This window comes from Rana temporaria, chromosome 2, assembly GCF_905171775.1.
Source record: "Rana temporaria chromosome 2, aRanTem1.1, whole genome shotgun sequence".
In the NCBI taxonomy this organism is placed as follows: Eukaryota; Metazoa; Chordata; class Amphibia; order Anura; family Ranidae; genus Rana; species Rana temporaria.
In genome coordinates, this window is record NC_053490.1 from 72,337,780 (window position 1) to 72,365,212 (window position 27,433).

The 27,433-nt window shown below is 45.6% G+C and overlaps 1 protein-coding gene across 1 annotated transcript in view; it reads right to left on the reverse strand.

Annotated features, from left to right (window-relative positions):
* FREM2 (FRAS1 related extracellular matrix 2) overlaps nucleotides 1-27,076 on the reverse strand; it is a 249,492-nt gene extending 222,416 nt beyond the window's left edge. Inside the window, exons 1-2 of the mRNA XM_040340373.1 lie at nucleotides 21,797-27,076; nucleotides 2,702-2,791 (exon numbers count right to left, since the gene is read on the reverse strand). Of these exons, the coding sequence (XP_040196307.1) occupies nucleotides 2,702-2,791; nucleotides 21,797-26,804 (5,098 nt within the window). The 5' untranslated portion in view covers nucleotides 26,805-27,076. The remainder of the gene's footprint in view (nucleotides 1-2,701; nucleotides 2,792-21,796) is intronic.
* Between the last annotated feature and the right edge of the window lie 357 nt (nucleotides 27,077-27,433).

Here is a 27,433-nt window from a genome sequence, read left to right on the forward strand (position 1 = left end):
CAATATTGCTAAATGTACACATATATAAAGTTATGAACTTATATAGTACACATGCATCTTTAGCAATCTTGATTGATTAGTGAATACAGTATATATATATATATATATGTATATATATATATAGAGTATATATATATATAGAGTATATATATATATATATATAGAGTATATATATATACAGTATATACAGGGCTTTTTTTCAGGGGGAATTTGGGGGAACTCAGTTCCACCAACTTTGGCTCAGACCCTTTGGTGCCTGCTCACCACAATCACTTGTAAACACAGAAGTCTAGTTCCTGTGTTTACAAGTGACAGCTTTGTAACCCCCTGAACTCTGCACTCTGTATGTAATGTAATTCTGGTATTTAATGCCCCTTTAAGACCCTTCTACTGTTTGTGAAATCTGAACGGGTCGTGGTTGAGTTCCTGCACCTATTTTCTGAGAAAAAAAGCTCTGAGTATATATATTGTATGTATTAGTTTGCATTTATATGAATTATTGATTGGATTTTGTTTAATCATTTATATATTTAGCTTTTTTCACAATTTTGGCTTTTAATACCCTGCACAAAATTTAAAGGAACATGCACACTTTTTTCTTTGTTAGTTTTGAGCTCCAGTCTGCTATTCAGACCTGGATAGGTGCTGCCACTATACTTTTTTGACTAAGCGCACTTTTATTATATATAATTTTCTATATGTCAAATTACAAAACACCTCCTTCACTTTCAGATCATTACGGTGTAAAGAGGGAATGGAGGAAGCATTCTGTATGTCTCAGTGCTCGTCAGGCGGGCAGTGAAGGAGGCGTTTGCCGCCTGACACCACTTGGATACTAAAAACTTGGAGCGTGGCTAGGGCAGCATAGATAATGTCTCTCACTTGTCCTAGAAGTGATCTTTGATAATAGAAAGTGATTTCCAGCATCTGCTGTACCCAAAATGAACATGAAATAAGCCCTTAAGTTCCACAGGGAGCTTATATTATACAGTTGCACAATCTTCATGAACATTCTGCTGTCTGTGACTTCAGGCACCAAACCTGGTGCTACCCTACATATGTGACCATTTCTGGTCCTCTGAGCAGTGGGGAATAGAGCCATGGTACAGATCTACAATTATGACATTGCTTTTACAGTGTTTAGAGGAGAAGTGGGGTGATAAGGAGGAAGGAGTAGAGATGAGAGTCTTGCCTCATGATACCCCAAAGACCCTTTCCATCAATCACTATTGAAGATATAATCCAATGTGGGTGGCTCCCAATGGAAATCAATCATGTACAAGAATAAAGTAGGGAGGCTACATCACATCGCCTTATAAAGACCTGATCAATAACACAACTACTTGCCTAGGAAGTATGAGCATTATTATTACACCATTGTATCAGCAAAATGATCTTCTACCAACAGTAAATTATAATAAGGACCAGCTGATTAACAGAAAAGAGGAGATTTACTAAAACTGAAGAGTGCAAAATCTGGTGCAGCCCTGCATAGAAATCAGCTTCCAGGTTTTATTGTCCAAGCTTAATTTAATAAACTGAAGTTAGAAGCCGATTGGCCGCCATGCACAGCTACACCAGATTTTGCATTCTCCAGTTTTAGTAACTCAACCTCAATCTGACAAAAGGCATTAGTGGACTAAAGGCGGCCATACACGGTTCGAATTTCGAAATAATTTTCTTTCTAAAACCGTATCAAAGAATTTTCGTACAAATTTCGCACCGTTAGTGGGCTGCAGCAACAGCCGATTTTCGTGCGGCAAACAAATTTGAGGAATCCGACATGTTGGAAATTTTTTGAAAAACAAACGATTTTCTGATCAATGATGGGAGAATCAAGCGAGAAATGTAATAGAAAAAAAATGCGCATGTGCAAGAAAAGAATATTGCCGGAGAGAAAGGAATATTCCTGGCAACATGAAGGTTTGGTCGGCCGAATTTCGAAAATCAATGGTGGCATCATCGGATCACAAAAAAAAAGAACTTTCTGATTTTGAAAAGAAAATTTGTTTGAAATTCGACCACGTATGGCCTGCTTAAGTTTATCAAGCTGTATGCTTCAATACCCAATAGAAATTGTACCTTGAAGTAGAAGTCCAGCTATAACTTTTAGGCCCCTTTCAGACGGACAGATAGAATGGTGCTTTTAGCTGCGGATTTTCTATTTTTCTACCGCAGCTAAAAGCACACAATGTTTTCCTATGGCCCCATTCACACACAACCTTTGCGTGCGATTTCGTTACATGCGGTTTGGTGCGAATAGAAAAAGTAGAATTGAATGCGTCCAGGTGCGATGTAGCGCAGCTATATGCACATAACCGCAGGATAGCAGCGTTGGAAAAAAAAAAAAAAGAACAGGAAGCACATCATAATCCCAAAAAATAAAAAGGGTTGCTATGGAAATGAATACCGCAGCTAAACGCGGCCGCAATTAAACGCATGTAATCGCAATGTGCAAATGCAGCTAATCGCAGTGCCTGGAGCCTTGAATTTCACAGAACATTGGTAGTGCTTTTTACTTCGGCAAAACAGCCGTCCGTCTGAAAGGGGCCTTAAATTTACTTTTTGGATACAGTGAATAGAGTGTTTCCACTTGCAAAAAATAAAAAGCTTTGGCTTGAGTTCCACTTTCCAACATCATTTGTCTATAATCAGTATAATTGGCTATTAATTCTGATAGGTGAACAAGCACTGTACTCACCGCTGTCTTCCACAGTGAAATAGAAGATATCACTAGTCGCGTTTTCTTTGTCCCGTAAAACGTAGCAGATTTTCATATCATCGATGTCCGCTGAAATCAGAAAACAGAGAATGGCTTAGTACAGATCTGAACTGACAAAGCTTAGCAAGTTAGACCATGTGTCTGAGACACAATGTGCAAAATCATTGTCTATGATTGATGACTATTAGAAAAAAAATAAAAATTCCATTACCAAAGAAGCAATTGACTTCATCAGAGTGGATCTCTGAAGTAAAGCTGGCCAGTTATTAGTAGATCTAGAAATATTGGAAAAATTGGTACTGCATTTTTTTGGTATCCACAGTACCACTCTGTGGTGATACCTTAAAAATCTTCTATTAGTAGATCTAGTTGTTAAACCTCAACTATCTAGAATGAGATTTGATCATAGAGGCCTATGACAGTTTGGTGGCTAGAGTCTTGTATTTGATTTACACCACCAAAGTGTAACTAATCATCAATAGTGGACTAATCATCAACATGAGACATTTATATACACTTAAACCAGGAAGTTAGACATTAGTGTTTCCATATTACACTATGGTTTAGAACAAGGGGCTCCAAACTTTCTAATCAAAGGGCTAGCTTAAAGTCCTTTAGGGTTTATAGGGCTGTACCGTGGCTAATGGGAGTACATACTGCCCCACTCTTGGTTTTAATGCAAGGAATAGTGCCTCATTGTTGGTGTCAATGGAAGGAATACTGCCTCATCAATGGTGTCAGAAGGAGGAATAGTGCCCCATCATTGGTGAAAGGAGGAATAGTGTCCCATCATTGGTGCCAGTGGGTGGAATAGTGTCCCATCATTGGTGTCAGTGGGAGGAATAGTGTCCCATCATTGGTGCCAGTGGGAGGAATAGTGTCCCATCATTGGTGTCAGTGGGAGGAATAGTGTCCCATCATTGGTGTCAGTGGGAGGAATAGTGTCCCATCATTGGTGTCGGTGGGAGGAATGGTATCCCATAATTGGTGTCAGTACAAGGAATAGTATTCCATCATTGGTGTCAGTGTAAAGAAGGGTATCCATCCATAGAAACCAATGAGCTTCCAGGTTTTATTACCAAAGCTTAATTGAGGTTAGAAGCTCATTGGTTTCTATGCAGAAGTGAGCCTGATTTTGCACTTTCCAGATTTAGTAAATAAACCCCATTGTGTACTTAAAAGTGGGGTATGCTTGTAACCAATTCTATACCCACAGTTGATCCAGAGGAAGGCGCCTGTCACTCACTGACTGTCCCTTAACAATTACTGAATATTCTGCAGAAACGCACCATGTGATCCAATGTCAGATTTGGGGCCAGTTCACACCACATGCAGTCCAGTGCGTTTTTGTTCTGCATCAAAAAACGCATGAAAAGTAGGTTATACGATTTCCAATTGCATAGTTCACACCAGTGCTTGCAGCTCCAGGGCTTTTCAGTTCCACAAAAAAATGTTTTTCCTGCACTGGACTTTACACATCAAAAATGCACTGAAACACTGGAATGCCCTGGAACACATAAAAAACGCACTGGACCCTAGTATAGTGAAAACTACATGAAAAAATAATAAGAAAAAAACACCTGGAATGCACCCGGAAACGCATCAATAATGTGGTAAAAACGTACATGCTGAAACGCATCCAGAACGGATCTGGAGTGCAATTTTGTGGTGTGAACCAGCCTTTAATGTTGCTGAACCTGACAGTAGACATCGGAGAAGAGATGCACGCTCCAGCCTTCTACCAGTGTTTGCTGACACAGACATATTATATATATACAGATATATTAAGCAGTGGGCAATCCCAACACCAGTGTACAGAGCATCCAGAAAGTAGTCACAGTGCTTCACTTTTTCCACATTTTGTTATGTTATAGCCTTATTCCAAAATGGATTCAATTCATTATTTTCCTCAAAATTCTACAAACAATAATGTCAATGTGAATGAAGTTTGTTTGAAATCTTCGCAAATGTATTAAAAATAAAAAACGAAAAAATCACATGTACATAATAAGTATTCCCAGCCTTTGTCATGATTGATATTCAAATTTGAGCTCAGGTGCGTCCTGTTTCCACTGATCATCCCTCAGGCTGGGTTCACACTACTACACTACTTTCATCCTACTTTGCTCTGTGTTCAATGTTTCCCTATGAGAGCATCTTGTAGCGTCCTACACAAGTCGGTCCGACTTTCAAAATGCTCCCTGTACTACTTTGGTCCGACATTTATCCTACTTCAGCCCACTGAATATCATTGAAGTCGGATGAAAGTAGGATCCTTGTCCTTACCATCCGACTTTTGACATCCGACATGTGATTACAGCAGCAGTAAAAGGAATTTATCTCAGTCTGGGATTGTTTTGATTGGTCAAAGAATGGACATTCCGACAACAAATGTCCGATGGAGCATACACACGGTCGGAAATTCCGACAACAAGCTCCCATCGAACATTTGTTGACGGAAATTCCGAGCGTGTGTGTGTGGCAATAGAGAGTCTACAAAATAGGGGATAGATTTATGGCATTATTATTTTTTACTAGTAATGGCGGCGATCTGCGATTTGTAGCGGGACTGCGACATTGCGGTGGACAGATCAGACACTTTTGACACATTTTTGGGACCATTGACAATCATACAGCGATCAGTGCGAACAATGCTGGGGGGTTTAGTACTACTTTAACTTTGGAATATTACAGAATTCTCTGGAACTTCTTATTTTCATCTACTGTTGGAACTGAAATCAATACAGGTTGAAAGGACAAGAAAATGGTAATTTCTCCAACTAATGGCACTTATGGTTAACCAGGCAACTGATTTCCCGATAACAGGCGATTTCCTGGTATTAAGTAGAAATGCCAGAACACACAGAGGAGGTTAAGAAAGGTGACAAGTATTTATGATCTTAACTTTTTAACTCATTGATTGCCTGGGGCAGGGAAGGCTCATCACTGGGGAATTTCAACTAAAAAATATACATGTTGTTTAACAACCACTGCATTAGATTTGTCATTATTGTTCTACGGCCCTGGGTATGTCTGCCTTGTAGATGTCCATTTGATAACAGCAATCAAGAGGATCACCATTATAACTGATCAACAGAGAGGCAGAAGATAAAAAACAAATACTTAAAGCGGAGCTCCACCCAAAAGGGGAAGCTCCGCTTTTTTGCACCCTCTCCCCCCATCCACTGCAAAATTTGGCACTTTTTTTGGGGGGGGGGGGGGGCAGGTACCTGGTTTTGAAAGGTACCAGATCCCACTTTCGGCGCATATCACCACAGCAAACTGAGCTGGTAGTCCGGCTCCCCCTCCTTTCCGTCTTCTGGGACACATCACAGGTCCCAGAAGACTACAGGACCATTCATAAGCCACATCGCGACTCGCGCATGTGCAGTAGGAAACGGGCTATGAAGCCGCAAGGCCTCACTTCCTGTTTCCCGGCACCTGCATCCTAAGGAAGAGTTGGCTCAAGTGAGGACATCACTGGATCAGGGGCAGGTAGGTGTTCTTATACTTATGCTGTGTACACACGATCGGTTTATCCGAATCAAATGGTCCGATGGACTTTTTTCAACGGACAAACCGATCGTGTGTGGGCCCCATCGGTCTTTTTTCCATCGGTGTAAAAAATAGAACATGTTTTAAATTTTTACGATGACAAAAAAAACGATAGTAAATTCCGATCGTCTGTGTGGAACTCCATCGAAGAAAAATCCACGCATGCTCAGAATCAAGTCGGCGCATGCTCGGAAGCTTGAACTTAATTTTTTTCATCTCCTCGTAGTGTTTTACATCATCGCGTTTTGGAATTTAGTCTGATAGTGTGTAGGCAAGACTGATGAAGTCGGCTTCATCGGATTTCCGACGGAAAAATCCATCGGATTTTATTCCATCAGAAATCCAATCGTGTGTACACGGCATAAGAGTCAGCAGCTACAGTACCGTATATATACATTGCTTTGAACCTGCCCCCTAGTGGGCGCGGTCTCCGCACAAGTGCTTTGTGAATAATGCACTTGCCTGTCAAAGTTGCAGAGGCGTAGCGTAAATAGGATACGCTACGCCCGCACAGAGTTACACGCTCCCTACCTGAATCTGGCCCATAGATTGCCTTTCATTGATAGAAGTTGTAGAACATAAATGGATGTGGGGACACAGGAAGAGTGGGCATAGTTGGCACTCTTGATGAGCGACAGGTCCCTCAGCTCTTTAAACCCCTGCAGCACCTCAAGCCTCGTACACACGACGAGAAACTCGATGGGCGAAACACACCGTTTTCCTCGTCGGGTTCCTTGTTAGGCTGTCGAGGATCTTGGCGAGCCAAATTTCCCCATTCCCGTCGAGGAAAAAGAAGACATGCTCTCTTTTTGGCTCGACGAGATCCTCGACAGTTTCCTCGTCGAAAAGTGTACACACGGCCGGTTTCCTCGGCAAAAAAAAAATACCAGCAAGTTTCTTGCTGGTTTTTGCCAAGAAACACGGTCGTGTGTACGAGGCCTCAGATTATGGCTGTTGTGGTATGGAGGGAGGGTTCAGGGAACTTCGGATTTCAATCAAAGCAGCACCATCAGCACACTTTGCAATGATTGTAAGAACTGTCCCTTGTGCCAATAATAAAAAAAAAAACATATCTGACTAAACTTAGGCATACTGCTTTTGTTTTATACTCATGCTGGCTAACTAAACCCAAAATGTGCCAACGGTAACATTAGCTTGGGGTGGTTGAGAGGAATGTTGCTATAAGTGGCCCTACTGGAACCCTTTTGAAAATCGCTGTGGGGTCCTTTTTAGGACTCATTTACACGTGTGGTGGTGGGGTGGGGGGTAAAATAGGTGACTGAATGGTGTTTTTTTTCCCGCCTCCTTTAAACTAAAAGGCAGCCAGGTTGGATTATATACGGTACATGTCACAGCTTTGCATTAGAGTCACATTAAAACAGAAGGTGAGGACCAGCCACTGATCTACAACGGATCCCTTTTCAGAGGGGCAGCAAGTATAAACAAAGCCTTGCCTAATTTTACCGGTGCAGTCTGTGGGAATCAATTTAATTACATTTTGATTAAACCGCTAGCAATGATTCCTAGATTAAGGCTACTTAAGGCGGTTTTCAGGCGTTTTAGCGCAAAAAATATTGCCTGAAAACTGCCTCTCATGCCTCCCCAGTGCGAACGCCTGAGTGCTTTCACACTGGGGTGGTGCGCTAGCGGGGTGGGAAAAAAAAGTCCTGCAAGCAGCATCTTTTGGGTGGTTTGGAGCGCTCCTAAAGCGCTCCTAAACCGCCCCTGCCCATTGAAATGAATGGGCAGTGCTTCGGAAGCACTGCACCACAGGCGCATTTAACCCTTTCTTCCACCGCTAGCAAGGGTTAAAAGTGCCCCGCTACTGGGCGAAAAGCAATGCTAAAACGACGGTAAAACGTCGCTGTACAGGTTTTTATTTTGTTTCTTTTAAAAACATTACATTGATCAATCCCGATCTGACATCATTAATTAGAAGATACGTTTTGGCTCAGCGCTTTTATTCCATTTGTAACATAACCCTCCAGGGAATACACACCAAGTCCAGGCTTGAGTCTGGGAGGGAGAAAACCACAGTTCCCACCACATTGGAGGCTGTACCGAGAACTGTGGCTTTTCTGAACACCTTATTTCTGGAATGAGTCCAGTAGAAAATGGGTTAAGAATTGTACAAGATTGTTCATGCCAAGAGATGAAAGCCAATACAATATCAATTAAACACTGCAGATTGTTACAATGGTAAAGGTTGAAATAAGAATTAATTATAGGGAATCCTTTACAGTGCCACGGGGCAGATACTACATGCAAGTTCGAGTGATATTAACCACTTTCACCCCCTTCCGCCCAGGCCAATTTTCTACTTTCAGCGATGTCGCACGTTGAATGACAATTGCGCAGTCATGCAGCACTGTACCCATATGAAATTTTTATAATTTTTTGGGGGACAGATGGAGCTTTCTTTTGGTGGTATTAGGCTGTACTGATGGGCACTAATAAGGCTGTACTGATGGGCACTAATGAGGCTGTACTGATCGGCACTGATAAAGCTGTACTGATGGGCACTGATGAAGTTGCACCGATGAGGCGGCACTGAAGAGAATTGATAAGCGGCACTGATGAGGAGATACTGATGAGGCTACACTGATAACAGGCACTACTAATGGGCACTGATATGCTGCACTGATGGACACTAATAAGCTGCACTGATGGGGCTGCACTGATAATTAGGGCACTAATTATCAATGTAAATGTGTGCTGTCACAAGATTGGCGGTTATTGGCTTTGCTTTCCTCACACAGTGACAGCGCTGAGGAAAGGAAATGCTGATAACCGACATTTGTTTTTATGGGATCAGCTGTGATTGGACACAGCAGATCACATGGTAAAGGGCCGCTGTGATTGGCCCTTTTACCTTGATCTCTGATCGTTCCTAATCAGCACCTAGCTTACTATGCACTGGGGCCCTATTCCTAATCAGCACCTAGCTTACTGTGCACTGGGGCCCTATTCCTAATCAGCATGTAGCTTACTATGCACTGGGGCCCTATTCCTAATCAGCATGTAGCTTACTATGCACTGAGGCCCTATTCCCAATCAGCACCTAACCTAATATGCACTGGGGTCCCATTCCTAATCAGCACCTAGCCTACTATGCACTGGGGTGCCATTCCTAATCAGCACCTAGCGTACTATGCACTGGGGCCCCATTCCTAATCAGCACCTAGCTTACTATGCACTGGGGCCCCATTCCTAATCAGCACCTAGCTTACTATGCACTGGGGCCCTATTCCTAATCAGCACCTAGCTTACTATGCACTCGGGCCCTATTCCTAATCAGCACCTAGCTTACTATGCACTGGGGCCCCATTCCTAATCAGCACCTAGCTTACTATGCACTGGGGCCCCATTCCTAATCAGCACCTAGCTTACTATGCACTGGGGCCCCATTCCTAATCAGCACCTAGCGTACTATGCACTGGGGTGCCATTCCTAATCAGCACCTAGCGTACTATGCACTGGGGCGTCATTCCTAATCAGCACCTAGCGTACTATGCACTGGGGCCCCATTCCTAATCAGCACCTAGCGTACTATGCACTGGGGCCCCATTCCTAATCAGCACCTAGCGTACTATGCACTGGGGCGCCACTCCTAATCAGTACCTAGTGTACTATGCACTGGGGCCCCATTCCTAATCAGCACCTAGCGTACTATGCACTGGGGCGCCACTCCTAATCAGCACCTAGCGTACTATGCACTGGGGCGCCACTCCTAATCAGTACCTAGTGTACTATGCACTGGGGTCCCATTCCTAATCAGCACCTAGCCTACTATGCACTGGGGCCCCATTCCTAATCAGCACCTAGCGTACTATGCACTCGGGCCCTATTCCTAATCAGTACCTAGCTTACTATGCACTGGGGCCCTATTCCTAATCAGCACCTAGCTTACTATGCACTTGGGCGCCATTCCTAATCAGCACCTAGCTTACTATGCACTGGGGCCCCATTCCTAATCAGCACCTAGCGTACTATGCACTCGGGCCCTATTCCTAATCAGTACCTAGCTTACTATGCACTGGGGCCCTATTCCTAATCAGCACCTAGCCTACTATGCACTGGGGCCCCATTCCTAATCAGCACCTAGCTTACTATGCACTTGGGCGCCATTCCTAATCAGTACCTAGCCTACTATGCACTGGGGCGCCATTCCTAATCAGCACCTAGCTTACTATGCATTGGGGCGCAATTCCTAATCAGCACCTAGCTTACTATGCATTGGGGCCCTATTCCTAATCAGCATGTAGCTTACTATGCACTGAGGCCCTATTCCCAATCAGCACCTAACCTAATATGCACTGGGGTCCCATTCCTAATCAGCACCTAGCCTACTATGCACTGGGGTGCCATTCCTAATCAGCACCTAGCGTACTATGCACTGGGGCCCCATTCCTAATCAGCACCTAGCCTACTATGCACTGGGGTGCCATTCCTAATCAGCACCTAGCGTACTATGCACTGGGGCCCCATTCCTAATCAGCACCTAGCTTACTATGCACTGGGGCCCCATTCCTAATCAGCACCTAGCTTACTATGCACTGGGGCCCTATTCCTAATCAGCACCTAGCTTACTATGCACTCGGGCCCTATTCCTAATCAGCACCTAGCTTACTATGCACTGGGGCCCCATTCCTAATCAGCACCTAGCTTACTATGCACTGGGGCCCCATTCCTAATCAGCACCTAGCTTACTATGCACTTGGGCGCCATTCCTAATCAGCACCTAGCTTACTATGCACTGGGGCCCCATTCCTAATCAGCACCTAGCGTACTATGCACTGGGGTGCCATTCCTAATCAGCACCTAGCGTACTATGCACTGGGGCGTCATTCCTAATCAGCACCTAGCGTACTATGCACTGGGGCCCCATTCCTAATCAGCACCTAGCGTACTATGCACTGGGGCCCCATTCCTAATCAGCACCTAGCGTACTATGCACTGGGGCGCCACTCCTAATCAGTACCTAGTGTACTATGCACTGGGGGCCTAGTCCTAATCAGCATCTAGCGTACTATGCACTGGGGCCCTATTCCTAATCAGCACCTGGCGTACTATGCACTGGGGCCCCATTCCTAATCAGCACCTAGCGTACTATGCACTGGGGCGCCACTCCTAATCAGCACCTAGCGTACTATGCACTGGGGCGCCACTCCTAATCAGTACCTAGTGTACTATGCACTGGGGTCCCATTCCTAATCAGCACCTAGCCTACTATGCACTGGGGCCCCATTCCTAATCAGCACCTAGCGTACTATGCACTCGGGCCCTATTCCTAATCAGTACCTAGCTTACTATGCACTGGGGCCCTATTCCTAATCAGCACCTAGCTTACTATGCACTTGGGCGCCATTCCTAATCAGCACCTAGCTTACTATGCACTGGGGCCCCATTCCTAATCAGCACCTAGCGTACTATGCACTCGGGCCCTATTCCTAATCAGTACCTAGCTTACTATGCACTGGGGCCCTATTCCTAATCAGCACCTAGCTTACTATGCACTGGGGCCCTATTCCTAATCAGCACCTAGCTTACTATGCACTTGGGCGCCATTCCTAATCAGTACCTAGCCTACTATGCACTGGGGCCCCATTCCTAATCAGCACCTAGCTTACTATGCACTTGGGCGCCATTCCTAATCAGTACCTAGCCTACTATGCACTGGGGCGCCATTCCTAATCAGCACCTAGCTTACTATGCATTGGGGCGCAATTCCTAATCAGCACCTAGCTTACTATGCATTGGGGCGCAATTCCTAATCATTGCCATAGAAAGCAAATAAAAGACAAAAATGATATAAAGTATACAATTGTTACATAAGTCATACTGCAATTGAATGTTATTCAATCTGCAGCCATTTTCTGTAAAATGCAGGCGTCCCAATACTTTTGTCAATATAGTGTATGTCTCCTTCGTGTTTCAGGTGACACCGTGCAATGTACTACCACCGGGGTGCCGTCTGCCCGTCTTCTGAACTAAATCCATCTGGCCCCGGTCACGTCCATCTATCACTGACACAGACTTCACTTAGCAACCTGGACTATTTAAAGGGATTGCTTTTTTTATAATCTCCATGCAGCTGTTTATCCTCATCTAAATGTGGCCATAATACATGAGAGTAAGGGGAGCCTACAATGGAATAATCAGATATATATAACTGCAGCAGCACAACACACACATTGTCCAATCAAACAGGCATTCCAAAAAGTGCAGAACAATTTAAGGGCCAGTTTACAACTAAGTTGCACAAGAACGCGATCTGCATTCCTGTGTAGTTCCTGCGCATTCCCACTGTGTGCGATTTTGCAGCCTATTTATTTGATAGGGCTGCAAATTGCACCAGAACACAGTAAAATTATTACCTGCACTACTTTTCAAAAACGCAATGTGGTGCCTGCAAACGCACTGGGCCAGATTCAGAAAGATCAGCGGATCTTTCTGCTGGCGTAACGCAACTCATTTACGTTACGCCCCTGCAAGTTTTTCAGGCAAGTGCTTTATTCACAAAGCACTTGCCTGTAAAGTTGCGGTGGCGGCATAAATCCCCCGTCGGAATTCAAATTCGGCGGGTAGGGGGCGTGTATCATTTAAATGATGCGCGTCCCTGCGCCGAACGAACTGCGCATGCTCCGGCTGCGACTGAATCCCAGTGCGCAAGCTCCAAATGACGTTGGCAAATCGTCATGCTTTTGACGTGAACGTAAATTACGTCCAGCCGTATTCGCGAACGACTTACTCAAACGACGTAAAAATTTCAAAACTCGGCGCGGGAACGACGGCCATACTTAACATAGGATACGCCGCACATACCCCTCATATAGCAGGGGTAACTATACGCCGGAAAAAGCCGAACGCAAACAACGTAAAAAAAAAGCGTCGGGGGGTCGTTCGTTTCTGAATCGACGTAAATACTAATTTGCATATTCCTTGTGTAAACAAACGGAAGCGCCACCTAGCGGCCAGCGTGAAATTGCAGCCTAAGATCCCACGGTTTAAGACACTTACATCTGTTGGATCTTAGGCATATCTATGCGTAACCTGATTCTATGAATCAGGCGCATAGATACGACGGCCGGACTCAGAGATACGACGGCCGGACTCAGAGATACGACGGCGTATCTCTTTTCTGAATCCGGCCCACTGTATTTGGGGTGCAGTCATTGGCACCTGTAGCAGATCGCAAAGACAGTGAATTGTGAGTGTGCTGCAGGAAACACGTGCAGAACATGCCTTTTGCACACCGCGTTCTGGTATGAGATATAGCTACTGGGCCATATATAAAAATACTTAATTATTCTAGAATGCAATTATATACATATTAGTAATTGATGGGCACTGGCGAGACTGCATTGATGGGCACTGGTGAGGCTGCATTAATGGGCACTGGTGAGGCTGCATTGGTGGGCACTGGTGAGGCTGCATTGATGGGCACTAATCAGGCAGCATTGATGGGCACTGATGAGGCTGCATTGATGGGCACTGGTGAGGCTGCATTGATGGGTCCTTCATCCAATAAACCAGCTGCAGACTCTTCAAATTTCCTATTTAGAGATCTTAAGCTTAACTACAGGCACCAAAAATGTTGTAGAAATATATTCCTCAATAGTCGCAGAGGATATAAATCCACTTTGTGAGCAGCAAATCCCTTTGCAAAGTCAGATTTTACCTTGTAAAAGTAGCAGTGACATCATCACTGTGCTTTACATTGCCTGTGCAGAGATCAGAGCTGTTGCTCCTCCCAGTACAGGCTGATTACATAAAACTAGAGGGGGCGGAGACAAGACCAGTCACTCTACACAAAAAGAAAGAGTAGCAGTGACCAGTCTTTATTAGGGGAAGCTTCTGCACAGAGGCAAAGTTCCATGCTGGATTACTGCACAGATCTGGAGGAACTATATAAAACACACTGAGATTCAAGGAAGAAGAATGTATTTGGACTATAGTTTGCTTATACTGGGGTCCAGCTTTAAACAAAACTATATAAAAATGATACCAACTACCTAGCAACAAATCAGTAGTTTACTGAAGTGAGACCATTAAAGTGGTTGTAAACCTAGTTACGCCACCTGTACCTACAGGTAAGTCTATAATAAGGCTCACCTTAGGTACTGGAAATATCTCCTAAACCTGCACAGTTTAGGAGATATTTACCATATATGCTGGCTCCAAGTGTGGAGAGTACAGTGGTGGGCATTATGTGCAGGAGAGGAGTGTGGAGAGTACAGTGGTGGGCATTATGTGCAGGAGAGTAGTGTGGAGAGTACAGTGGTGGGCATTATGTGCAGGAGAGAGGAGTGTGGAGAATACAGCGGTGGGTATTATGTGCAGGAGAGGAGTGTGGAAAGTACAGCGGTGGGTATAATGTGCAGGAGAGGAGTGTGGAGAGTACAGTGGTGGGCATTGTGTGCAGGAGAGGAGTGTGGAGAGTACAGTGGTGGGCATTATGTGCAGGAGAGGAGTGTGGAGAGTACAGTGGTGGGCATTATGTGCAGGAGAGGAGTGTGGAGAGTACAGTGGTGGGCATTATGTGCAGGAGAGGAGTGTGGAGAGTACAGTGGTGGGCATTATGTGCAGGAGAGAGGAGTGTGGAGAATACAGCGGTGGGTATTATGTGCAGGAGAGGAGTGTGGAAAGTACAGCGGTGGGTATAATGTGCAGGAGAGGAGTGTGGAGAGTACAGTGGTGGGCATTGTGTGCAGGAGAGGAGTGTGGAGAGTACAGTGGTGGGCATTATGTGCAGGAGAGGAGTGTGGAGAGTACGGCGGTGGGTATTATGCGCAGGAGAGGAGTGTGGAGAGTACAGTGGTGGGCATTGTGTGCAGGAGAGGAGTGTGGAGAGTACAGTGGTGGGCATTATGTGCAGGAGAGGAGTGTGGAGAGTACGGTGGTGGGCATTATGTGCAGGAGAGGAGTGTGGAGAGTACAGTGGTGGGTATTATGTGCAGGAGAGGAGTGTGGAGAGTACGGTGGTGGGCATTATGTGCAGGAGAGGAGTGTGGAGAGTACAGTGGTGGGTATTATGTGCAGGAGAGGAGTGTGGAGAGTACGGTGGTGGGCATTATGTGCAGGAGAGGAGTGTGGAGAGTACAGTGGTGGGTATTATGTGCAGGAGAGGAGTGTGGAGAGTACAGTGGTGGGTATTATGTGCAGGAGAGGAGTGTGGAGAGTACAGTGGTGGGTATTATGTGCAGGAGAGGCGTGGGGAGAGTACGGCGGTGGGCATTATGTGCAGGAGAGGAGTGTGGAGAGTACAGTGGTGGGTATTATGTGCAGGAGAGGAGTGGGGAGAGTACGGCGGTGGGCATTATGTGCAGGAGAGGAGTGTGGAGAGTACAGCGGTGGGTATTATGTGCAGGAGAGGAGTAAGGAGAGCATGGCGGTGGGCATTATGTGCAGGAGAGGAGTGTGGAGAGTACAGCGGTGGGCATTATGTGCAGGAGAGGAGGGGAAGCTCTGCTAATTTCTATCATCCAATCGTGCACAAGAAAAAATGACTTTTTTTTATTTTCCTAGCATGTGATTGGGTATTTCTTTGTAAAGTGAAGCTTTACATCATTTACTAAGCTTTGGAGCAACTTGCAGTGCTCAGTATATTTGCCTTTGGTAAATAAACACCAATGCGTTGGGGTGTCACTCGCAATTAATGGCACAGCAATGCACTTTGGGGGTTATTTACTAAAGGCAAATCCACTTTGCCTTACAAGTGCACTTGGAAGTGCAGTCGCTGTAGATCCGAAGGGGACATGCATGGAAAATAAAAAAACAGCATTTTAGCTTGCACATGATTGGATGATGAAATCAGCAGAGCTTCCCCTCATTTCAGATCTTCCCCTTAGATCTACAGTGACTTCCAAGTGCACTTGTAGTGCAAAGTGGATTTGCCTTTAGTAAATAAACCTCATAGTGCCGATGTGCTGCCAGGCATCTTGGCACACATGTTTTAGCCCAGGGTGCTATAATGCTTACATGTGAATGGGCCCTGCATGATTGACAGCCGTATGGCAATACAGACAAGTTACTTTAGCTTTCCACAGATCAAAGGCATATATTAATGTATATCTAATGCAAACTTTTTTTCTGGATGGGGTGTACAAAGGTTAGCGGCCCTGACAAGGTTTCATTGATGTTTGTGTCCCCACTAAGGAGATTCCTATTTGTCCCGGGGACCACTTTCACTGGAATAAAAAGAGATGGGAAAACTAAAATTGTGTGAGGCCCCGTACACACGTCCGAGAAACTCGATGAGCAAAACACATCGTTTTGCTCGTCGAGTTCCTTGTGAAGCCGCCGAGGATCTCGGCGAGCCAAGTTTCCTCATTGAGTTACGAGGAAATAGAGAACATGTTCTCTATTTGGCCCAACGAGATCCTCGTCGGTTTCCTCGGCCGAAAGTGTACACACGACCGGTTTCTCGGCAGAATACGGCTCCGATCGAGTTTCTGGCTGAATTCTGCCGAGAAACTCGGTCGTGTGTACGGGGCCTGATTGTCACCAGAACTGGAATAGGAGGGAATTTTTTTTAAAGGGGATAGGAAGTGAAGGGAAATCTCCCCAACACAACACAGCAAAATAAAAGGTCTGAACAGACTAAAAAATTAAGGCTTTAGATATACAGTGGAACCTCGGATTACGAGCATAATCCGTTCCAGGAGACTGCTCTTAATCCAAAGCACTCGCATATCAAAGCGAGTTTCCCCATAGAAGTCAAAGGAAATGAAAATAATTCGACTTCAATGGCATGCAATAGCACATGTGACCAGAAGTGGGGGGCGCCGGAGAGCCTCGGAAACGCTCGGAAAAGCCAGAGGACAGCTCGGCTGAACTCTGAAAACCTTGGATAGGATCGGGAACTGAGTATTTCTAAAAATTTTCGAGTATTTCCGAATGGCTCCTTACGGCTCCGGCACCCCCCCCCCCCCCACCTCAGGCCAAAAGCCTGTGGCTTGAATCCTGCTCGTTTTGCGAGACAACACTCCCAAACCGAGTCAGGATTTAAAAAAAAAACAGTGCTCGTATTGCGAAACGCTCATTAACTGCGTTACTTGCAACCTGAGGTTTCACTGTACTTACTTTCAGACCAGTTTTCTGTAGTTTTAACCACTTAACGCCCGCCGCACGACTATTTACGTCTGCAAAATGGCACGGACAGGCAGATGGGCGTATATATACGTCCTTGCCTTCTAGCAGGTGGGGGGTCCGATCGGGACCCCCCCGCTGCGTGCGGCGGGCAGCTTACCTCGGGGAGCGATCCAGGACGACGGTGCGGCTATACGTTTATAGCCGCTCCGTTGCGATCGCTCCCCGGAGCTGAAGAACGGGGAGAGCCGTATGTAAACACGGCTTCCCCGTGCTTCACTGTGACGGCGTATTGATCGAGTGATCCCTTTTATAGGGAGACTCTATCGATGACGTCAGTCCTACAGCCACACCCCCCTACAGTTGTAAACACACACTAGGTGAACCCTAACTCCTACAGCGCCCCCTGTGGTTAACTCCCAAACTGCAACTGTAATTTTCACAATAAATAATGCAATTTAAATGCATTTTTTGCTGTGAAAATGACAATGGTCCCAAAAATGTGTAAAAATTGTCCGAAGTGTCCGCCATAATGTCGCAGTCACGAAAAAAAAATCGCTGATCGCCACCAATAGTAGTAAAAAAAAAAAAATAATAAAAATGCAATAAAACTATCCCCTATTTTGTAAACGCTATAAATTTTGCGCAAACCAATCGATAAACACTTATTGTGATTTTTTTTTTACCAAAAATAGGTAGAAGAATACGTATCGGCCTAAACTGAGGAAAATTTTTTTTTTATATATGTTTTTGGGGGATATTTATTATAGCAAAAAGTAAAAAATATTGCAATTTTTTCAAAATTGTCGCTCTATTTTTGTTTATAGCGCAAAAAATAAAAACCGCAGAGGTGATCAAATACCACCAAAAGAAAGCTCTATTTGTGGGGAAAAAAGGACGCCAATTTTGTTTGGGAGCCACGTCGCACGACCGTGCAATTGTCTGTTAAAGCGACGCAGTGCCGAATTGCAAAACCTGGCCTGGGCATTTAGCTGCCTAAAGGTCCGGGGCTTAAGTGGTAAAAGAATGAGGATAAAGCAGTAGAAGCCTATTTTCTCATAGTGGAAAGAGTCTCGGTGACAGCTACTGGATGCATCTCCTACAAAGCAGCTTTTATTTGCTTGAACTGAAATTCTACACTGTGGTGGATAGCACATCCCTACTGTCATTTCTGGAAAGTGTCCAAACAAATTAACAGCTTCTCAATGTTACATTTAGGAAAATAAAATGTTTCATTTGTTTGAACTTTAATGCTAGTCTAGGCTGTGGTGGGTTGGAACACATTGCTAGTATTGTATCTGGAATGTACCCAAACAAATGAACAGCTTCCCAATCTTGTTACATTTAACATCAAACAAAATGTTGCAATATTGTATATACAAGGCCTAAGGCTCCATTCACACTTGTGCGATTTGTCATGCACCTTTGGACATCAAAGTTGCATGACAAGTCGTTCCCCATGTTTTCCAATGATAACCATTTATATATGTGCGACTTAAAGTTGCAGGACTTCAAAGAATCTCTTGCAATACTTTGGTCCGACTTTCATGCAACTTGAGGCCCATAGACTTGTTTACCCTCAAAAGTTGCATAAAAGTCGTACCTGAATGTTATACAATGCAACAGTTATCCATTATCACTGGTGAAAGTCAAAGTTATATCCAAGTTGCACCCATCCAAAGTTGCATCAAAGTTGCACTTCAAAGACTCCGCAACTCTGGAGTCCAACAAGTGTGAGTGGAGCCTCTTACCCAGTGGTGCCCAACCAGTGTCCCGGGGGCCATGTGTGGCCCGCGGAGCCCTCTGATGTGGCCCGCGCCACCCTGCTCTGGGATGGAATAGAATACTGTTATTAAAGGTAAGTTTATTACTAAAATCACAGTGTATATATGGGTGTATATATGGGCATATCTGTTCTGCAGTGGTTACTGGGCTGCTATTAAACTGATCCGCAAGTGCAGAGCAATACACCTGCGGGTTACCTGCACTGAGCCATAGACTTCTATTACCTGCGAGTTTGGTGAGCTTTCTGAAAGTGCACAACACCTACAGGATATAATAGAAGTCTATGGAAAAGTGCAGCTAACCTGCAGGAAAGCCACAGGTGAACTGTGCTGCACTCGTGGTGCGGGTAAACAACAGTGCATCAGTGTGAAAGCAGTCTTAGGCCCCTTTCACACAGTCAGTCCAACCCAATCGGACCCACCATTCACCCATTCGCCCCGTACACATGACCGAACATGTCTGCTGAAACTGGTCCGCAGACCAGTTTCAGCAGACATGTTCGGTCGTGTGTACGGCCGACCGGACAAGTTTCCAGCGGACATTTTTTTAGGATGGAACTTCGCTTTAAGCGACTTGGTCATGGGCCACAATGAGCGGAGCGGGTGGGTGGCAGCCCACTCTATTCTATAGAACCCACTCTACTCTTTTTTTTTTTTTTTTTTGCGGATCGAATTGGAGGTAGGCATTTGTAAAACGGTCCATTTACATCTGCCACTCCTTAGGCCTTGTAAACACGGACGGACTGTCCTCTGAAATCGGTCCGCCGGACCGTTTTCAGCGAAAATGTCCGCCCGGAGATTTCTGTCTGATGGTTGTACACACCATCAGACAGAAATCCGCGGGTACACGATACGCGCTACGCGCTACAAGATATGCGCTGACGTGACGATGTACAACCATCAGACAGAAATCTCCGGGCGGACATGTCCGCTGAAAACGGTCCGGTGGACCGATTTCAGCGGACAGTCAAACCGTGTGTACAAGGCCTAAGGAGTGGCAGATGTAAATGGACAGTTTTACAAATGCCTACCTCCAATTCGATCCGCAAAAAAAAAAAAAAAAAAGAGTAGAGTGGGTTCTATAGAATAGAGTGGGCTGCCACCCACCCGCTCCGCTCATTGTGGCCCATGACCAAGTCGCTTAAAGCGAAGTTCCATCCTAAAAATGAACTATTAACAGCTTGCCTTTAATGACATTTTTTTTTTTTTTAAACATTTTTTACTCACTTCTATCTGGCTGTTACTAGGCAGATTTCATAATTTGTCTAGTTCCTGGTCCTAGGTGGTTCAACTTCCTGTCCTAAGACCCCATTGCTTCCTGGGAAATGATGACACTTGTTTCCCAGGAGTCTCTGGGCATTACTGTGTCTAAAAATCGCCCAGTATGCACCTCTTCCTGATAACCAGGAAGAAAAAGGAACTGGGCTTCACATGCCCACACATATGATGGATACGGCCACAACATGAGCTGGAGTATATAAGGCAAGTGTTTGCAATGATTTCTGGAATGATTGGGGAGCTATTAATATGTTTTAGGGACTATTTAACCACTTCCCGACCGCCTCATGTACATATACGTCGGCAGAATGGCACATCAACGTACCTGTACGTGCCTGCCTAGATGTGGGTGGGGGGTCCGATCGGGACCCCCTCGGTACTTGCGGCGGTCGGGTTCCCTCGGGGAGCGATCCGTCCCCCCGGAGCTGAAGAACGGGGAGAGCCGTATGTAAACACGGCTTCCCCGTGCTTCACTGTGGCGGTGTATCGATCGAGTGATCCCTTATATAAGGGAGACTCGATCGATGACGTCAGTCCTGCAGCCACACCCCCCTAAAGTTGCAAACACACACAAAGTGAACACTAACTCCTACAGCGCCCCATGTGGTTAACTCCCAAACTGCAACTGTCATTTTCACAATAAACAATGAAATTTAAATGCATTTTTTGCTGTGAAAATGACAATGGTCCCAAAAATGTGTCAAAATTGTCCGAAGTGTCCGCCATAATGTCGCAGTCACGAAAAAAATCGCTGATCGCCGCCATTAGTAGTAAAAAAAAAAGAAATTAATAAAAATGCAATAAAACTATCCCCTATTTTGTAAACGCTATAAATTTTGCGCAAACCAATTGATAAGCGCTTATTGCGATTTTTTTTACCAAAAATAGGTAGAAGAATACGTATCGGCCTAAACTGAGGAAAAAAACATTTTTTATATATGTTTTTGGGGGATATTTATTATAGCAAAAAATATTGCATTTTTTTCAAAATTGTCGGTCTATTTTTGTTTATAGCGCAAAAAATAAAAACCGCAGAGGTGATCAAATACCACCAAAAGAAAGCTCTATTTGTGGGGAAAAAAGGACGCCAATTTTGTTTGGGAGCCACGTCGCACGACCGCGCAATTGTCTGTTAAAGCGACGCAGTGCCGAATCGCAAAACCTGGCCTGGGCATTTAGCAACAAAATGGTCCGGGGCTTAAGTGGTTAATGTGATTCATTTTAGCTTGCAAAAAAAAAAAATGATGCCCGAAACCCCGCTTTAAGTGACCCTCGCTCTTCAAAAGGTGGGGCACCCCCGCTATAACCAGTACAGAAAAAAGGTGACTACCCATAACTAAATCTGTATTATCAACAAAGGACTTACCTTGAGAAAACTGGTTTATGCTATGGTTTCCCTTGTCCGTATTGATGAGGAATCCATGGCTGGGACCTTGCGTGACTCGGATACGGAGCGAAAGGTGGACACTGTCCCTGTCCTCGGCTTTAAGGACCTTGTTGGTAATTAAAAATCCCAAATGGCCAGTACTCAGGATTCGGAGAGTTGGGGCACCCTTGTTTACGATAATCTGTGGCACGCCATTATCCACTGCTATTATACGTATTTTCATCATCTGGGGCTGCCTTGTCTCATAGACAGTATCCGGGAACACATAAAAGTCAGTATGGGTGCCATCGGTGACAGTGAAGGAGAAGCTGTCCTCTGTAGTCTCTGTGCCATCATGCTTATAACTGATCAGGTTATCATTAAGGTCTTGCTTTGTAAAAGAGGTCACAGTTCTACTGTTGTTATACAGGATTTTCCCATGGACTGGTACTTGGGTTATTACAAATCTCAGCCTTTTGTCTGGAGTGTCCCTGTCCTCTACTGTAAGTTCAAAGGGGGTGATGAGTTTATTTTCACTCTCTCTCACTGTTACTTCATGGATGGTCAGGACTGGCTTCTTGTTATCCACGTCACTGATGGATATTCTGAATGTGCGAAAAACTGGATTATATCCGTCGGTGACCTCAAATTCAAAGCTGTCCATTTTCACTTCATCATCGGACGTGTGTGTGTAGTAGACTTTATTACCCGCCAACTGGAGCTGAGTGAAGGATGTGATGGGCACCCCAGGAAAGTCAGTGCATTCCAAGTGCCCACGCACCGGGGCCCTGGTGATTGTAAAAACCAAGTGTTCATCTGGGCTATTGAGGTCACTAGTGCTAAGTAAGTTAGTGGTAAGTGTTACTTTGCCTCCTTCTTTCAAAGACACTCCTTTATTAACTACATCTGGAAAGACCATATCAATTCCTCCCACTGTGACATAAAAGTATCTATCGATAAGGGGATTAATTCCATCAGTGACATCAAACTTGAACAGATCTCGGATGCCCTCTTGGCCAAAGTGCTGGTATTGTATTAATTCCCTGTCCACCTCGTCCTGAGTAAAGTTCATACCTATGGTTATATTTTCTAGTCCACCGTTTGGCTTTCTTCTTTGAAGCAAACCTTGTCCAGGTCCATAGCGTAAAATGAAGGTTAAAGTTTTGTCATCAGAGTCCAAATCCGTGGCCTTAAGGACTTTATTAGTGATTAGTTTTGTTTCTTCTATCTCTATCTCCAACCCATCATTGATGGTCATTCTAGGGGTCTCATCATCCACGGGTATAATCATAATCAGAACAGTTTTGACCACTGAATGTTTTCCATCAGTAAGTTTTATGTCAAAACTGTCCTCTTTGGTCTCGGAGTCATCATGTTCATAAAGGATGGTGGAGCTCTCTTTGATGTCCTCTAGGTTGAAGCTGTTGACTATCACAGTACCATTGGTGAACTGGTTAACGATATTGCCATGTTTCGGTGGCTTGGTGATAAAAAAGACAAGTTCATCTGTTGGGATATCAGCATCTGCCCCATTTAATATAGGAATATCGATAACAAGACTCATTCCTTCCATAACTACGAATTCCCTCATGAAAATCTCAGGCTTTTCATCATTGGCTGGAATGATAACAATAGGAAAGAAGTGCTTCTGGGAAAAGTTGATGCCATCAGAGCAGTGGAACGTCAACCTATCTTCCACTGGTTCCACGCCCTTGTGGATGCTTTGCACATAATAGATATGACCTATTCTTATATCTTTCAATGTAAATGCACTAATAGCAGTCCCAGCTCTCGATTTTTCAGATCCTGGTGCAGGGGAGATATTTTCTAGGTAGCCAGATGTGGGTTGGACAACGATAGTGCACAGAATGTCATCGTTGGGGGTGTCTGTATCTTGTGCTCTTAAATTTGATGAGGTTATAACATTTTTTTCACCTTCAATAACTGTGAACTGTTCACCTACTGTAACTAGGGGGGCCTGGTTATCAATGGGCAGAATGGTAACTTGAACCCGTACTCCGGTAACTCGATTACCTCCGACAGTCCATTCCTCCGAAAGGTCAGATAATGTTAAATTGAAAGAGTCTTCCATTTTTTGTAGCCCGATTTCTCCTGCACTGTGGGAATAAATAACTGCCCCATCAATTATGTCTCTCTGGGAAAACCTTTCAGAGGGTAGCCCATTGACTAGAATTTCTCCAAGACGAGGTGGGTCTTCAACGATGAATGTTAGCATGAGGTCATCCGTGTCTGCATCTGTGCCTTGGATAACGTTAGATGTGATTTCAGCTGAACCTCCTTCCAAAACATCAAGGTAGGAGCCAATGGTTCCAGTTGGTAGCATGATCCTGGGTACTTCATCATCCACCAGCCGAACAGTGATTTTAATGATAATAGTGAGGACATGCACCCCATCACTTACATCCAAAGTGAAGGAATCACTGGCAGATTCTTCACCACTGTGCATGTAGCTTATTTTCCCATTTCGGATGTCATCCAACACAAATGATTCCCCCACATCCATCACTTGGTTAGAGTACAGCACTTGCCCATGTCTTGGGGACTGAGTGAGGGTAAAAGTTATTTTATCTCTACCCGTGTCAGCATCAGTGGCATCGAGCTCTGCTTCGGTGATATCATGGCTTCCTCTTTCAAACACTGTAAAGCCTGTATTTATTATATTTGGGGGCTTGTTGTCCACTGGCTGCAGAAATATGGTGAAATCCCCTTCAGCTAAATTGCCAGACATGTCCTCTACCGTGTAATGAAATTGTAAAACGCGAGGGGTGATCCCGAGTTCTAGGTCTGGCGGTTTGTAGGAAATCTTATGATGGTTTATCTGAGCTTGGGTGAACTCTGTGACCACTAGATCTGGGTTTTCAGAAAGGACTATGAAGCCCATGATAGCAGGGTTGTTCTCATCTGTGTCTGATGGAGGGATGGTCACTGTGTATTTCAGGTCCCTGTCATCAGAATCTAAGTCAGTATAACGGAGAAATTTCTTTCTAAAGTAAGTTAAATGGTATTCCTGCACTACCATCTTAAGGGTGGTACCTGGGTATAGTTCTGGAGGTAAGTCGTCTATAGGGTTAATTTTCACCACAAAGGTGTGCTCCCCAGATTGGTTTGGAGGATCGTTGTCATCTTGGACTCTAAAGACATGCTGGTCCATGACTGGGACAGTGCTATGGGGCCCAATATGTTTGTAATATAATTTCCCATCCAATATATCTTGCTGAGTCCATTCACTTACCACCTTCTCATACATCTTTAGATTGGGGATGAACTGCCATTCAGAAGGATCTTGTGGTATCTCAGATTGGCGCAACACCATTTGCCCCAGGGTCGAGTATGGCAACTCTAAGATAAAACGTATGGTGGAGTCCTCTGAGTCAATGTCTGTAGCACTCAACACCAGAGGTGTCACGGGGGCCACTTCTTTTTCTGAAAGCATCAAACCAGTGTTGGCATTTACTATGGGAGGCTCATCATCGGTTGGCACCACCGTGATTGGAAAAAGGAATTCCACTTCATGCTTTGCATCAGTCATCCGGAAAATGATGTTGTCACTGTAGGTGTCACTGCCATCATGTTGATAGATAACCCTACCCTGGTCCAGATCAGAGGCTGTAAAAAACTTGGAGCTCTCAGGAGGGGATCCTAACAGATAAAGCTGTCCATGCCTCAGACCATCCAACACACTGACTCTAACGTCATCCAGGTTGTCCTCATCACTGATCTGCAGGTTCTGGCCACTGAATAAAGGTCTAGACTGTCCTTCAAACAAGAGCTGACCTGTGTTTCTGGTAACTACAGGAGCCATTGTGTTCATGGGTTTTACAACAATCATGAAGGAGAAGGGCTCTGATACTGCCCCCTCCGAATCCACCACCTCCAGCTCCACTTCAAAGATTCGCTCAGTATCAGAGTCCTCGGGTGGGGGCTTGTAGGCAATCCTGAGCTCCTGTAGGTCCCTCTGGTAAAAAGACGTGATGGGTAAGTTGCGGTCATCGGTGCTGACAATCTGCCCCTGCCCTGGGACAAAATTGGAGGTGACATTAAAGATGAGGTCCCCAGGGTCAGATTCTAAGTCCTCAGCGGCCAGCATATCTGGGGTGATGGCTGTCATGACAAACTGGTCCACCTCCATCATCATCATGGCAATGAAGCTAGGCTTGGGTTGGGTGTTCTCCAAGCCTTCCTTGACACGGACCAGGACCTGGAAATGCTCCTGTTTCAGAAGGTTGCCCACTTTGTCATGCAGCTCCACCAGCATGGGTATGAAGTCCTTGTTGGGGGACTGGGTGGAAGCTGTGTGCAGGTAGCGGACACCTTGTTGGAGGAATTCCCCACAGTCCATCATGTGGCCAGGACTTTGCAGCAACCTTCCATACCTGGGAAGTCCTCCTAGACCCACCAGAGGTGTGATCCTGCACACCTCAAACGTCCTATCATAGGAGAACTCAAGGACCTTCTTGTCTATGGGGTTGCTGGTCCCCAGGAGCTTCTCTACGGTAAGTGGCATGTTCCTGGTGACCACCTCCAGCTGGGTGAAGAGAACCTCCACCTCGATCATGAATGGGATGATGACTGTCCTGGTCTGGGTGTCATAGCGGAGCTGCAGCTTCACCCTGTCCTTGGAGGGGCTCCGGGCCCCCAGGTGGGAATATTTCACTTCTCTGGCCCCGAACTCACAGGGGAACCTGTTGGGGGAGAGGTGGCCCGGTCCCTGGGATAGGGGGTCATTGCTCAGCACGCTGATGTGACATTTGTCTCCAGGCTGGACTTGGATCACTAGATCTACAACCGGGTCCAGGTATACAGATCTCCCGAAGGGCACCCGGATCCCATGGTTGGCCACCAGGATCTCCTCTTCCAGGGGCCCATAAGTCAAGTGAGAGTCGTCCGGGGCCCCCCGCTGGCTCTCCGCGGTGGCGATCAGCAGCAATAGCTCCAGCAGTGGTAGTAGCGCAGTACGTGTCCTGACAGCAGGGACCCGGCTCGTCATATTGGGACCAGGTGAGCGGCAGAGAGACAGACAGTCCCGGGAGGTCAGCGGAGTTCTTCACCTTCCAGCCGGGGTCATTGAGGCAGCAGAGATAGGCACTCAGACAGCAGCGATAGGCACAGAGACAGCAGCGATAGGCACAGAGACAGCAGTGATAGGCACACAGGCAGCAGCGATAGGCACACAGGCAGCAGCGATAGGCACACACACAGCCCGGGCTCAGCGCAGACTCCCTCCCCTTCTCCGGATCACCGGGCTTCTCGCTGTGAGCGAGGGCTTTAATCTTCTGGGAGTCCTAGAGCAACACGTGGGCAGAGACTAAGAGTTTCCCGCAAGGCGATTGGTGGGAAGGCGAGTAAGGGAACTGAAGAGTGCTATGTGAGTGGTCGGCTGGGATGTCAATCAGCCCGATTGGAGCCGCCGCTAACAGGTTGTCGAAGAGGTGACCTGCACAGGGAGAGGACAGAGAGAGGAGTGCGGGGACAGAGAACAGAGTGCGGGGACAGAGGAGAGGAGTGCGGGGACAGAGGAGAGGAGTGCGGGGACAGAGGAGAGGAGTGCGGGGACAGAGGAGAGGAGTGCAGGGACAGAGGAGAGGAGTGCGGGGACAGAGGAGAGGAGTGCAGGGA